Genomic DNA, 15,606 nt, shown 5'->3' on the forward strand with positions numbered 1-15,606 from the left:
TTCTACCACATGACATAACTGAAGGTGTGCTGCCCTAAATTTTTCCCTCAATTTAAGAATTATTGCTGATGCAGCACGCTTCCATTCCATGCATGCGTCGACGTCAGTGGACAACAAAATCATCGTCTGCTCTGTTTGATCAGCATGTATGTTTTCTAGAACTAAGAAAGTATAATAGCCCTAGGGTTCATTCCAATCGATCTTCCTCAAGAGTGACAGAAAACTGACAACTCCTTTTCACACCGGCCGGCAGGTTTTCTAGAAGGCTAGAAATTACGACGTCGGGATCAGGGTTCATTGTCCAGCCGGTAGCCGATACGTTTCTTCCTAGATGCGCGCGTATCCTATCCACGTGAATCTTGGATACCTTGTCGAGGTAGCTAGCTTACGTCTCTTCCATTGACGGAAAGATCGATCTGGTGAACCAACGAATCTGTTAGAAGGACGGCTGGGTCGATCAGTACGTCGAGTCAGGATGAAATTTCCTTGCATGCATGCAGCATGCAGTCTTTGTCAATCTGTATCTGAATCTATCGATAACTTCCCTAACTGTTCACGAATCAATTAAGTTCGAATTGACGCAACAACAATGCAAGTTCAACGATGGCGGGCGATGTACGCGATCGACAGGTCCCATCCATGTGACTTGTATCCTGGGAGATCTTGCCGAGATCGGTGTCAGATCACAATACGTACTGGAAGATCGATCAGCCGATGTGGAATGTATCCACACTCTCATGTTCTTAGTCCGATCGCCAGCTTGTAGTCATTTTATTCTTTTTTGGAAAGAATCTTTTGTGTTGCGCAGTAGTAGTTCATCGAGTCCGACCTCCAGCTGTCGATTTGTGTATCACGTGTGAAAGCAACTCGTGCCAGCTTAATCGTACGACGTTGACGGACGACGAAATTGACGTTGATGGATGACGCCGAATTGAACCACGCTTGTCAATGAAAACGAGACTGGCTGCTTGTTAGCCGTGATAAAGCGAATTTCCCAGATTTTAGGTACTACTAGACAGAGTTGCGCGCGTTGCTGCGCTTGTAGTTACTACATTTGTTTTGAATATATGTCTTGCAGTTACTACATTGATGAATAGATGTAAAATGATTATTAGATCATAGTTACAAAGATAGTATAGAGGTATTGATGAAGGAACATATGAGAGTATTATTTAGTGATTACAATTGTATAGATGGATACATTAGCAATCAAGTCAAAAGCATTTCATCGAAGTGCACCACTGAGTTTAGAAGGGAAAGCACATATTAATTATATATAGTAATATGTTACATAATAGTTAAGGGAAAATATACAGTAACTGTATATAACAATATATTACATAGTATCTAAGGGAAAGTACATAGTAACTGTACATAATAATATGTTACATAGTAGTTGATTTTATAGTAGTATAATTTATTTAGCAAGGGCTATGTTTACATATTTGCTAGTTAGAAGGTACATGAAAAGTAGGACCTGGATAAACAGCCGGCGTTGGCAATTGGTGATGATACTTGATATCTGGGGAAAAAGATGCAAGAAGGCAATAGTTAGAATTTGTACCTTATTTTTTATTTTTTTTATATTTGGATGAGTCTGAAAAGAAATGCATGTGTATATTCATAAATAAAGGGCTTACCGCGTCGAATATTAATTTGGGAAAAGATTAGTCTTTAAACAGTTGTCTCCTTGGAGCAGATCTTTTACTGTAAAGTAAATTTAGTTCAAGTGTATCAGTTGTTTCAGCTGTTTTTATAAGGTTCAAAATTAGGGATGAGATACTGTGATGAGGGAAAGATTTGTAACCTGATTATGTTTTTGGGATCAGATGGCTCTGTGTCTTCTTCAGTGAGGTGGCGTTTGCCTGCTTCTGTGGCTTTTGTAGCTGAAGCCTGTACAATAGGAGGGGGGAGTTAGCTTATGATTTTTTTTGGTTTTTATAATGTTGTAGGAATAAATATATAATAATACTTACAACATGTTCTCTAAGTGGTGTCTCATCTAAAGGCAACGGGTTGTCTGTGTCCTTTTTATGCTCTTCCTACAATTATTTGTGATCTTTGTGATACTTATTCTATGCACATATAATTTGGAAATAGGAAATATATGGTACCTGTGAAATTGTTGCTGGTGCTGAGTTATGCACTTGACCTGAAGTAGTTTCTGTAAAATTGTAAGTATTGTTAGTAAGTATTGATGTAAATATATATTTGTTCTATTTCCTAATTTAGCAATGTATATATTTGTGAAGTATGAACTCTGTCAATGGCAAATCGTGAATTGAGGTGTTTACCGATGGCATACAATCAATTTATTCAATAAACAAAGGCAGAATCCCACTGTAAACTACTATCAAAACTGAAACTATACATGTCAATGGAATGAGAATAGAAGGGCACAGAACTCATCCTAAACCTCGAAATCATACTGGCTGCTCCGGAATCTAGATCCAAGTGGCATCACCAAGGCACTCAACATTTGCTAGAAACTCTTGATGAATACAACACAATCCTAGCAATTAATGGGATGCATGATACAACAGTACATCCAATCTTGCAATGCCTCACTGACACCATCAGAATAATAATTCACAAATCACAATAGCTCATGATGTTGAATTCTCGCTAGGGACATGAAAGAAGTTGAAGTATCACAACTCAAAGGTGATTACTATATATCAAAAGTGGTAGGATTTGAAGATATATATCATCATCAACATCAAATAACTAAATCAATTCGTTTGAAAGAAAATTGTTTATAGTTAGTAAGTACCTGATATTTGGCTTGTTGTAGGTAGTGTAGGAGCAATTGGGCCACTTGTATTTATTATAGACTTTACTTGAAATGATATATCCGCTCGCTGCATGGAGGAAAAAGGGACACTGATCTTTAAAGTGTATTTGTTACCATATAAGCGTGTAATTTCTGAAGGTATTGTCTCTGAATTTATTGTCGAAGATGCTGCAAGTGTTAAAGCTGAAACACCCGTCAGTTGCTCTCCAGTGGCACCAAAGAAAATAATCTCAATACTTTTTGGGTCCTCTTCATTGAAATTAGCTGGGTCAATTGCTATCATAGTGATACGGTACCTAAATAAATAAACATGTACGTTATTTGTCAACGTGATAAAATTGTTAAATGTAATTTTTCATAAATTAATTTAGCGATGGTTACATTGGTTCAGCTGTAGCTGCGCCGCATTTTGGGCACTTATAGCCACTACCATCCTCCAAGACTCTTTTGTGGCATGAAGTACAGCCAAGGTACCACCACGGTTGATTTGATTTGAGGGCTTTTATAACAATTTCAACCTGATATGTATTACCCTGAGTAGTGCACACATGTAAATAGCACCGGTTTTTAATGTACAGTAAGAAAATAGATATGGTACTGATAATAAGTTAGGAAAAATGGTAGAATAACGTACATATATCTTGTGTGGGTTAGTGACATCTGCAAGATCATTGATGGATGTTGTTATGGTTTCAGTGCTTGTAGTAGGTGCATTTAACCACGATACTTCATACGAATATGCTTTGAATCTGTGCATAGATAATATTTTGAATGTAGGACTTGAGGATTGATAAAGTAAATATAGAGTTGTAGATTGTACTGTGTAAAAGTAAGGAAATAGTAGTAGTTACCTGTTTTGAAGTGCAATTGCTTCAGGTATAATGGGATTAATATGCCATTGGCATGTGGTGCTTCCTTGGAGTTTCAACTGACCTATATAATATAAAAATATATGATTTTAAGTTGAGTTCAAAGCTGTAGTGTTATGTATAGTTATAGATACAGGAAGTTGGATGTGAACTTGGATGTTCTTACCTTCATGTGATTTGCAAGTTATTCCGAGGAGTAAAATAATTATTGAAGTTCTTTTGCTTTCTTCAATAACTTGTTCAGCGGGAAAATCTATAGCTTGTCGACCCCAAAGGACAGCTTCAATACTTTCTCTACATAGCATATGAACAATATGTGATTTGAGATATTATAAAGTTAGTTGATGGCTTTTTTTATATCACAAAAAAAAATTGGGATACATACCTGCCATCTGTCAAGTAAAGCCTTCGGATATGTTTTTGGACTCCTTTGACATAGGATGTTGTAGTATGTGCCACTGTTGTCAGCTTACCTATCACATCTTATGATTGAAACATATTGTTAATTTATTGTATTTATGTACTATAAAAATAGGTAATATCTGTAATTTTATACAATGGATGATTTGTAGTATACCTGACATGTCATTGATGTTATCTATTCTTGTTTTTAACATGTCAAATGAAACCAATGAATAAGCAATCTTTGAAAATGTTGGAGGGATTGTTGCCATTTTATGGATCTCCGTGTAATTTGTAAATTTAATCAAGTACATGTGATTAACTGCTCGGTAAGTTGTTTTTGCTGGAAATATTTGGAAGTATTGAATGAAATATACTTCATCTTCTTTGAGCAACGGTTTATATCGGTCTACTTGGCGTTCACGCACTTGAGCTTCGATAGCTTCTCCCTGTACATAGAATAGAGTTAACTATTTGGTTAGTTTTAGATGTAAATGAAAAGGACAGTAAGAAAAGCATTACCTCTTCATCCAGTAGAACGAAATCAAGTCTTTGGATTTTATGCGGGCTATTATCAAGTCTAAACTCAGATAGTCTTGTAACCCTTGCACATATTTTTGCTTGTAACGATGATGCATTGATATTTTTCAATGGAGTTATTGTCATCTGAAAGGGGAAAATAAGGAGTTAAGAGTTATTTAATGAAAGGTATATAGAAGTGTGGCTTCCAAATGGTTTAAGTGGAAAAAGAAATATATATGTTATGTAAAATATGTATACTGTAAGAGAGGGCAACAATAGAAACAAATAACATAATGAGAAATTAGTTTAATAATAATTAATTTGTTGAACTGGGAATTTCCACCGGGACATAATTGCAAATAGTATTATATATATACATGTTTGTGTGTGTGACATGTATACATGTAGTGATATATATTTGTATTTGTAAAGATGTCTTTACGAGATTAGAAGGCAAGCAGTTCGTCACTATTATTCTCCAAAGAACAGTTTGGGTGCTTTACAATTGTTGGAAGGGTATAACTGTATGGTCTTTTTTCAAAATATTTATTGCAGATCATGACCCATTATAGCAAGGTATGTAAAATATGTATATTGTAGTAAAGGCGAATGATGAAAATAGATAGTGCAGTAAGAAATCATCTTTGACAGTAACTAATATATTGCAGGGGTGAAATGGATATGTTGATTTATATATTTTTGGCATATATATGTAGTGATATATATTTGTATTCACAAAAGTATTATTATGAGATTAGAACAGAACCAGGTCCTTGTTGCTATGCTATGCTGTAATGATCAGTTTGTACCTTGAAATCCTTGAATTATAAGATAAAAGAACCTAAAATATATATCTTTGTTTTCTTTGCTGTATTATTGATCAGAAATCGTGAAACATTGTGGCAGCTTATGTAAAACATGTATACTGTAAGAAAGACAAATAATAGAGACATATAGTATGCTAAGAAATTATTTTGACAATAATTAATGTGTTAGAGAAGAAAAAGGATATATTGATTCCTGTCAGTACATAGATACGTGTCTTCATGAGATCAAGAAGTAGCTAATTCATTGCTGCAATGCAATGTTGCAGAGAAAATGTTTGGGTTATAAGACAAAATAACCCAAAATTTCTGACTTGATTTATTTGCTTCACAATTCTTAGAAGGATATAGCTGTATGGGCTTGTGTAAAATAGAGATTAGAAATCTTCAAGCATTATGGTAGGTTGTATAAAATATCTACGCTATAAGAAAAGTAAGCATAGATACCTGTAACACAGTAAGTTTTTTTTTTCTATTGGCAATAAGTAGTATGTTGCACAGGGAAAAAAAGGATATATTGATTTATATATATTCAACATATATATGTAATGATGTATGCTTGCATCTACAAAAATGTTGCCATGAGGTTAGTAGAGAAACATTTCTTTTGTAGTAAGCTAAAAGAATTCAAGAAATATAAGCTGAAAAGAATTTAGACACAAATGAAAAGAGCAGCTACTATCATGATAGGCTAAATTCTTTTAGATCTGTTCGATTCATAATGGTTAGAAAAATATAGTTGCATTGTCTACACGGGCTGGACCATGGACGAAAGAAAGCAATATCATGGCTGGGCTGTGCACGAAGATAAGATACCTAACAGCAGATTACACTGGCTCTCCAATTTCTCTACATGGAAGACCATGTACTGGGATAGTAGAAAGACACACAAACAAATTGTCCAATGCCTAATATATGGCAATATGATTATGTCATATTAGTTGCTCGTTCTGTGTACTATCTTGCAACACTGCATGCGTTACAACCATTTGTACCTTTGCTCATCTTTTTCCTAAGATCATTCCATTCTACTTGTGTGATGTGTGGTTACGTACATGTCTTTGGAGACATATCTCGACAAAGACAATGCTACTTCTAAAACACGTACGGATTGAAAAAGGAATTAATAATCAGGCATGAATGTCCTGGTCAAGTACAATGAGATGACTCGTCCCATAAAAAAGTAGAATGAAATGACGCATCTCTATCATCTTGCGCCTTGATTTGGAGTTAATGCAGGAGCCAAGTAAGTATGAGAGATTATCAAGTACTACTAATTTGCTTTCATAGGACTGGCTCCATGTCTCTGTCTGATTTCTTAATTGCTTCGATAGGAAAGCAAACGAACTTTTCTTAAGAAGAAACATGTACATGTCTTTATGAGAATAGAAGGCATTTAATTTCTTGCTGCAATGCTATGTTGCAAAGAATAGTTTGTCTTGCATAGCTAGAAATCATTGAGTTATAAGATAAAAGAATGTAACATCTATGGCTTGATTTGTTTGCTTCATAATTGTTAGAAGAACATAGCTAGATGGTCTTTTGAAAAATAGTGGTAAGTTATGAAAAACATGTGTGATGTAATAAAGGTAAAGAACAAAAATAGATAGCATACTGAGAATCCAAAATATTTACCTTGTTATATTCGCTCCAATATTGTTAGAAGGATATAGTTGGCTGGTGTTTTTGGAATTTTTTGATTGGGAAATTATAGAGCATTGTTGCATAAAGAAAATGCAGCCTTCAAGTTCCTTTTCTGTGTACTTCATAACTGTTGGAGAACTCTCTGATAGACAACATTCTTGGTGATCATTCCAGTAGTACCATCCTCATTCTCAATTAGTATTTTGAGACCTTCTTTTGATGTTACTCTTGAAAGAGCTACATAAAGTTGCCCATGTGTAAATACAGGACATTTCAAATATACTCCAACTCTATGAAGTGTTTGGCCTTGGCATTTGTTGATAGTAAGACCGTAACAAAGCTTTAGAGGGAATTGACGTCGCGCTAGAGTAAAAGTCCATTTAGAACTGTTTCCATGTAGAACAATACGTGGTATACATACATTGAGACCAATGTGAGAACCTGTAATAATTTTGGCTTCTATAAGATATTGTTCTAATCTTGTGATAATTAGTCTGGTTCCATTGCATAGACCTATTGATTGATCAAGGTTTCTTAAAAGCATTACAGGAACTCCAATTTTGAGAGCCAATGCATGTTGAGGAAAATTGTTGAGTGATATAGAGTTCAAAAATTCAGGTGGATATAATATTGAGACATCATCAGGTTGTTCAATAGAATTTAAGATACTATCATAGCTGAAATAATATCTGCAATCGCCTGGAACTTTATGCAGCATAAATTCATTGATTTCATCAACTGTTGAATTCAAGGGAGATACCAATGCTCTTTTGCTAAGATATTCAACACAATTGAAATTGGTACCGAATTTATCATAGGTAGCATCTGTTATTGACTCTAGGTAGTTGTTATCAGGCTGTAATAAAATGTCAGAAGGTAATACTATCCATTTTTCATCTTCATTCTCTGAATCAATTTGTCCTGGTATTTTTCCTTCACCAACATTCAGAAGCCATTCTGCAAAAGTTGCTAGCTTTTGTTTCTCAGCACAATCTAAATCTGAGTTCTCTAATCTCATATTGATTGTAAGGTTAAAAACTTTGAAATATCGCCATAATGGTGAGCTAACTAAAGATGCACTTATGGCTTCAGTAGATGTTGCTATATTGACTACAGGTAGCACTTGTCTAAAATCTCCTCCCAAAAGGATATTCATCCCACCAAAAGGTTTGCTTTTGTTATTAGGATTTTCAATTGAAAGGATATCTTTAAGACTCCGATCTAATGCCTCAAAACAGAATCTATGAGCCATTGGCGCCTCATCCTATAATATTAAAGAAGTCTTGTTAAGCAATTCGGATAGATTTGTACCTCGTCGTATATTACAGGTGCTTGACTCGTTGATATCTATCGGAATTTGAAATCTTGAATGAGCTGTTCTTCCCCCTGATAGTAACAAAGCAGCAACTGCACTTGAAGCCACCGGTAATATTATCTTTGCTTCTGATCGTAGCTTGGAGATTATATTGTTCCATAAGAATGTTTTGCCAGTGCCTCCAAAACCTGTCACAAAAGCATAAATACATTAGCATCTATTTATTTTATTGGATATTTGCAAGGGTATAGATCTTTATGTATCAAATATAAGGATGATATATACCTGACACAAAGTAAAGAAATTGTGTATTGTTTTGAATATTTGTTATGACCAAATCGAATATTTTTTGTTGCTCGCTGTTAAGGGCTTCATACATCTTGTTTGCTTGTTCTTGTAATGTATTTCTATCGTAAGACAATTCCTCTATGATTAATTTGTTTGCAGTAATGCTGGAAGAGGTGACTGATGGACGAAGGTTATAAGCAGCTAAAGATAATCCATTCTTTGCGAACATCGAATCTAGTTCTTGTATGAGCAATGCCATGAGCTGTTCAACAGGAATATTGTATGAGCTATTGTGCAGTGTCCTTCGGAGTTTATATAAAATATCATCAGCCATATATTTCCAGTATTTATCAAATAGTTGTTGTATATCAGTAATATCGCAATAGCTTATAACTGTCATGAATAGATGCCTCAACTGAGATGCTGTTGCCCAAACAATTGCTTCTTCAAATAAAAGAAACCACTCAGTATCATCTCCAAGTAATCCTCGAGCTTTACATGCTTCACGGAATGTGGGATATGTGATATTTTCATAGGTTCGAATATCTTCATAACATGTGGCACCTCGAACTACCATAAGCAATACTCGTAAGTAAAATGCCTCTCCGCTTCTAGGATGTATAAATCGTAGCCGTCCTATCTTAGGTGTTTTTACACCTCTTTTGGTCCATATTTTCTTATCAGCGTGCCATGTCCATTTTGTAGGGAATTCGCAATATGTTAGTTCTCTTGCTTCCTTGCTTTGTTGATTAGCAAGAAACCATTGTGTAAGCATGGTCATTTGAGAATCAGGGTTATTTATTATGCCTTCTAGTTTTTGTTCTTCATGACATGTAATGATATTCATACCAGGTAAATGAACATGGAGCCGCTCAACAGCAGGTGTTCTACCATGTATTTCAAATCCAAAAAGTCTCCAAAATGATTCGCAAGTAGATAAATATCGAGATTTTATATATTCAGCTATCTCATCTACTCCATCATTATTATCTGGGTGATCTGTATCTCCATGTGAAGAATCATTGGATAATGAATTGATTAAAGAGACCCGTGCATAATCAGGACCCTTCATTACATACTTGAATAAGTATTTAATTAAATTAGTTCTGTTGCAGACTTCTACATTGATATGAGCTTGGTATTTTTTTAGAAGAACCATGTTATATGGTACAACCCAACGGTTATCCAACTGAATTCCATTCTTTGTTACTATTGTAGATGTATCACGACGTTTGTAGATTGGAAAGCCATCTTGATCAATGAATGTTTCTTGACGAAAAGGTTTTGGAAACCTTTTACTGCATACACCATTTTTCATGCATGGGGCATTTGGATTGTGCCTTCCACATGGACCATGAATCATAAATTCTTCTACTAAATGGTAACCCAAATGATCTGTTTCTTTATTAGGAATTTCAGCACAAACATAAGAATCAATAGAGGACGGTGAATATTCGAATTTTTCATGACTTAGCCATGTTAGAATATGAGAATGTGGTAGACCGCGCTTTTGAAATTCATTTGTATGAACAACTGTAAGGGAAGAAAAAAACTATTGTTATTTGTTAGAGGAAGTATAACCAAAGTAAAGTATATAAATTTGAGGGCTGCTATATATCAAAAATATTGTAGTATAATAGCTGCATTTGGAAGAAATAGCAGAGCATAATTAAAGAGGGGAAAAATAATTGGAGATAAGTATTACCAGCTAGAGACGGTCCAAATATAGCACCATCTTTGAGATCGTCTAATAGCTCATGTAATTTGAGGTGGAAAACCCGGACAATAATATCATTTCGGTCATGTGATTTTTGGCCTGATTCATACTTAATTGCCTCTGTTATTTCAGGCCAATTGCTATTGCAAGTATGTGTTATGAAGAGTTGTGGTGCTCCGTAGACACGACAGATGGCCATACAATCATGATAATTTTGCACCAAGTATCTTCTAGAGCCAATAAAACTGGAAGGTAATGTGCGTTTTATCCCAACATCTCTACCTGTTGATGCTCCTCTATTAATAGCTTCAGCAATTGCTTGATAGGTTTCAGACCTTAATTCAGCTTGGTGAAAATAATAAAATGTCAAGCGTTCGCTTTCAATGCAAGAATATGCATTAACAGAAGCTTGATCAGATAACCGCCCACAGCAAGTATAGCAATTTGGGTCATTTTTCCGGTAATGAGCATAATAGGTAAAATATTCTAGCATTGTGACATCTTGTCTACCGGTTAAAGGTTGATCATTGATTTGTTTGTACTTGATACCCAAATGAAAACTTGGTTCACCATATGGAAACAAAAGAGGATATTGTAGTGCCATGAGTGCTGGATGTATAGGATGTATTTGCTTGAATTCACCACTATGACATTCAACAATGATATCAAATTCAGTTGCACCAATAGAGGCATCGCCAATCATCAATGCAGCTAGTTCAGAAGCAGTAGGTAAACTGTATTTATCCCCATGAGATGTATAATTTCCGATTAGTCTAATTGACATATCTGGTGCTGTTGGCGATAATAAACGATCTCTTGCCATTCTGAATTCTTTTACTAAAGGATTATATGTATCCATCATCTTTATAATATCTGCTACAATAACTGGATCTAAATCCTTTGATGTTGCATCATTAGCAAATATATTCAATCTGTTGGTTACTTCATTGTCAGTGTCATAGATATAAAGCTGAGCATATTGAGGTGGTTCACCATCTTTAGGTAATAAAGATCCTATACGATGATGTACTACACCATTGATACGAAATACATATGGACCGTCGCCAGTATTAATGCTTTGATCAACATGAACTCCCATAGAGGTAAAAGCAAATATAGAGTTGTATTGCCTTATATGGCGCATGAACTTATTGCTTCTTGGGCCTCCGTCAAACCGAATAAGGTCATTAAGTGGTTCTGGTCTAGGTCTGAAGCTTGGTAATGAGACTTTCCCACCATGACAACACAAATTATATACAATTTTTTTCTGGGCATATGAACTGTTTTTTTCTATACGTTCTTGATACCAAAAGATAGCACCACATTTATCACAAACATAATCTGGGCCCCCATAATAAGATCGATCTTTATATGTCTCTAAATACATGAAATGAAAACAATAAGGAAGTTATTTTAGATTAAATCTAGTATAATATTGTGTGCTAAAGATTAGATGTTGTGGTTATATTCATTCAATGTATAGGTATAGGATTACATACCTTTGAGGAAATTTGTGTACTCTTTTGGTGATCCAAATGTATCTTGTAATGAATAAAGTGATATACCAGCTGATGAAGCTGTAATAATTAACGTTAGTTTAATTAATATATAAAACATTGATGCAGCTAGTAATTTTTTGGTGGGAAAAAACTGTATTATTAAAAGGGAAGGAAATTAATATACCTTGTTGTGTTAGAGCTTTGAAATGATTTAAACGTTTTCTCTTTCTTCGATTCTGTGCAGCAATATGTAGTGGCACAATTGGGCAGAAATGATCCCCTGCATTGGTTATAATGATTTCTCAATGGGTATTATAACATATATTTTTTGAGTGAGTTTCTTATATATATACATATATATATACATGTATATATGTATATATATATGTGTGTGTGTGTGAATTTCATTTTCTATGTGTAGCACTTACTTGTTACTGTATTTTGTGCATCTTCGTGGTCTGATCGCGCATATGAAATAGAAAGTGGTGTTATAGGGGGTTCTGTTCCAAAAAAGCATGTTAGTGTACCATTTTTTTTTTCTATGCTACGTGCAAGAATGAAGCATGAAAACAATTACTAACTAATGGCTAAACTTACTAATTTATGTGTTAGTGTTTCTTTCAGCTGGGATACTATTTTGATCTTTGCATGTACACATGTACGAATGAACCATTATAATTAGTAATTTTTTGGCAGAATAGAGCAATCATGAGTAATCTTGTAAGATAGTTGCTAGAGTTTAGAAGCTAAATAGAGCTATTAAGGGTGATGTTGCAAGGCAGATGCTAGAGTTCAGAAACAGAGGCCATATATATTGTTGATCTATGTTACAGGCTACAAATCATATAAAGAATTCAGTAGTATGTAAAATGTGATTAGGTCATACCTGAGCTCTTAATAGCTGGTACATTATTTGAAGACGAAACGGAGTAGCTTTGTACATGACTTCGTGTGTGAGGTTTACGTCTTGATGACATGTATATAACTAAGTTGCATAGAAGAGAATTATACATAAACAATTACTTGGAGCTTAAGTTTGGAATATAAAGAAGAAATTTGTTATGTTTTGTAATGTTTAAGTTGTGATTCTTGGTATTGATACGCACATAATATCTATTAATTATTAATTATTTAATTAATTATAAATTCTATAATGTAAACTTCTGCATATGCATAATATTCATCGAGATTAGTTCGAAGTAATAGAATGTGTATTTGGATAATCTTAGTATAGCGATTAACAATATTTTTTCTGTAAGCGAAAGTTAGAAGGAAGCACAACATACCTTAGCTATGGTTAATAGCTTGTATATTTATCATTTTAAAAGAGGTAGCAACCTTTAAACATGTGTATCGTTTATGTAGTGTAATTGTTCCGATCGGTATTAAGCAAAAGTTAGAAGGAAGCACAACATACCTTAGCTATGGTCAATAGCTTGTACATTTATCATTTTAAAAGAGGCAGCAATCTTTAAACATGTGCATCGTTTATGTATTGTAATTGTTCTGATCTGTATAGGCTTTCATATATATATGACATATGTTAAGGAATTCAAACGAAACAAAATAATAAATTACAGTATCTATTATGAACATTTTTTTGAAAACGAATTTGCAACTCGTGATGTCCCGGTGGAAAATAGTGGTTACTTTAAGGTAGGAAATTCACATACATTAATTAGGTACAAAAATTGTATTAATCTGCAACACATAAATATTTATCTATGATATGTTAAATAGCCATTACCTTGATCGTTCTTTTTTCCTCTTCTCTGTTCAACCTTTCTTTTTATTTTTTCTTGCTTTTGATGTAGCTAAGTTGAAAAGCACCTGCAAAGATATAATGGTATGTTATTATCTACTGATAATCTGTATATTGATATGATGCAGGAATCTTGAAGCAATTTGACACACATAGTTATCAGATGAAACATATAATTAAGAGATGAAATTCAGATGGATTAATTAGTTACAGAAATTGTATTAATTTGTTAAATAGCTACTACTTTGTACCTTCTTCTTCTTCTTTTTTTCTTTGCTCTGCAAAGATATAATGATATGTTATTATTCTCTATATTTAATATCTAAAGACCTAACACCTTTTGTTTCAGTCAGAGATAAATGATAATATATGCATGTGTTTCTCTAGGAAATAAAGGATACATACATTCCAAATGTATTTTATTATTAAGTTATATGCCTCCTCATTTGCATTTTCATGTTTTTCACATTTCCTACACTTCAAATCAGCTTATCCATCTTTCATGTTTCAGAACAACATCTCAAACGTGCTTCAGCCATTAACTGGTCATCTTCTAAATATCTCAGCCACAAAGTACAAACACCATTCTTATGCTCTGCAAGAAATTTCTGATTTGGTTGGAACAACATTGCCCCTTAAGTGCCTTCAATATTTGTCTAGGCTTACTGACATCTTCAATCATTCTCTTTCAGAAAGTAGTCGCAGTCTAGCTTACTTCAATGGGGGAGATAAATGATATATGCATGTGTTTCTCTAGAAAATAAAGGATACATACATTCAAAATGTATTTTATTATTAAGTTATATGCCTGCTCATTTGCATTTTCATGATTTTCACATTTTCTATACTTCAAATCAGCTCATCCATCTTTCATGTTTCAGAACAATATCTCAAACGTGCTTCGGCCATTAACTGGTCATCTTCTAAATATCTCAGCCATAAAGTACAAACACCATTCCTATGCTCTGCAAGAAATTTCAGATTTGGTTGGAACGACATTGCCTCTTAAGTGCTGTCAATATTTTGTCTAGGCTTACTGACATCTTTATCCATTGGAGGTATACTACTTAGATGGGGGCATGTCGGAGCTCACCTGGCCGGGAGGTCGACGCCGGGGCTCCTGATGCTCGGTGCCGGGATAGACGAAGATTCTGCAGCCGACGACTTCCTGGCTCGAGTAAGCTCTGGAGCCTATCCGATTGATGAGCTTCGGTTGGGGGGGGGGGGGGGGGATGGAGTCGCGGGGGAACTGTAGCGAGCAGCAAAGGATGAGCTTCCGAGCGGTCTGAGCGAGCGGAACGACTGAACTGAAGCGCGTGCGAACAGAAGCTGCGAGCGTGCGGTTTTTTCTATTGGTGTCTGGCGTGGGTTGACGGGATTCATCGAGCTTTCTCGACACTCGGCGGACCGAGCTCTCGTTGCAGGAGAACACAGGCTCTGGGGCCCTCAGCGTCTGGAGCTAGCTTCCCGTTTCGCTGACGCGCGTTGCTTCATGGCCTTCCGCGAGATTTCTAGATACGCGCCGATCTGAGCACCTTTCCACGCCTGCGCTGCTCTCAAGCCCCGTCTGGCAGTGGATGAACATGGCAGCACAGGACCAGCACACCTCCACGCCTGCGCTGTTCTCGGGCCCCGTCTGGCAGCGGATGAACATGGCAGCACAGAACCAGGCGCGCTGAGAGTGCTCCATTTCTTCCGCGCTTAGTATATGAATATTGATACTGTAGGAGGCAAATAATTGGGCTACTCATGCGATGCATCAATTAGGCCGGATTGGGCTATGTTCTAGCCCAGCGTTATGGGTCCGGGCCAAAATTTGGCCAGCACTAGGCCCACTACAACTTGTGCCATGAATATGTTCTTCATATGTTAGGGCCCGATGGAAAATCTAAGACGCAAAATAAGATGCTGCCATAAGTGGCAAAAGACCTCCCTTTCAGATTACAAAAGGTGAGACTAGAGCTCACTGG

General features: G+C 35.5%; 1 protein-coding gene across 1 annotated transcript; it reads right to left on the reverse strand.

Annotated features, from left to right (window-relative positions):
• Nucleotides 1-1,413: 1,413 nt before the first annotated feature.
• LOC133915405 (replication factor A protein 1-like) lies at nt 1,414-13,705 on the reverse strand. Its single transcript, XM_062358587.1, has 17 exons — nt 13,622-13,705; nt 12,303-12,374; nt 12,059-12,154; nt 11,875-11,952; nt 8,367-8,558; nt 4,588-4,731; nt 4,241-4,514; nt 4,049-4,145; nt 3,830-3,957; nt 3,646-3,727; nt 3,429-3,543; nt 3,176-3,327; nt 2,774-3,090; nt 2,115-2,164; nt 1,977-2,042; nt 1,808-1,893; nt 1,414-1,522 (listed from the first exon to the last, which is right to left on the reverse strand). The coding sequence occupies exons 6-17, from the start codon at nt 4,729-4,731 to the stop codon at nt 1,453-1,455; spliced, it is 1,581 nt and encodes a 526-aa protein (XP_062214571.1). The 5' UTR covers nt 8,367-8,558; nt 11,875-11,952; nt 12,059-12,154; nt 12,303-12,374; nt 13,622-13,705; the 3' UTR covers nt 1,414-1,452.
• Between the last annotated feature and the right edge of the window lie 1,901 nt (nt 13,706-15,606).

This window comes from Phragmites australis, chromosome 1 (assembly GCF_958298935.1).
Source record: "Phragmites australis chromosome 1, lpPhrAust1.1, whole genome shotgun sequence".
In the NCBI taxonomy this organism is placed as follows: Eukaryota; Viridiplantae; Streptophyta; class Magnoliopsida; order Poales; family Poaceae; genus Phragmites; species Phragmites australis.

What these genes read in the sequence shown, in the direction of transcription:
- LOC133915405 (XM_062358587.1), bottom strand. Translation starts at nt 4,731, where the DNA reads ATGACAATAACTCCATTGAAAAATATCAATGCATCATCGTTACAAGCA. An exon ending in GCAGCTACAGCTGAACCAAT is followed by an intron (nt 3,091 to 3,175) that starts GTAACCATCGCT and finishes TTATTTATTTAG; the next exon opens with GTACCGTATCACTATGATAG. An exon ending in CACCACTTAGAGAACATGTT is followed by an intron (nt 1,894 to 1,976) that starts GTAAGTATTATT and finishes CCTATTGTACAG; the next exon opens with GCTTCAGCTACAAAAGCCAC.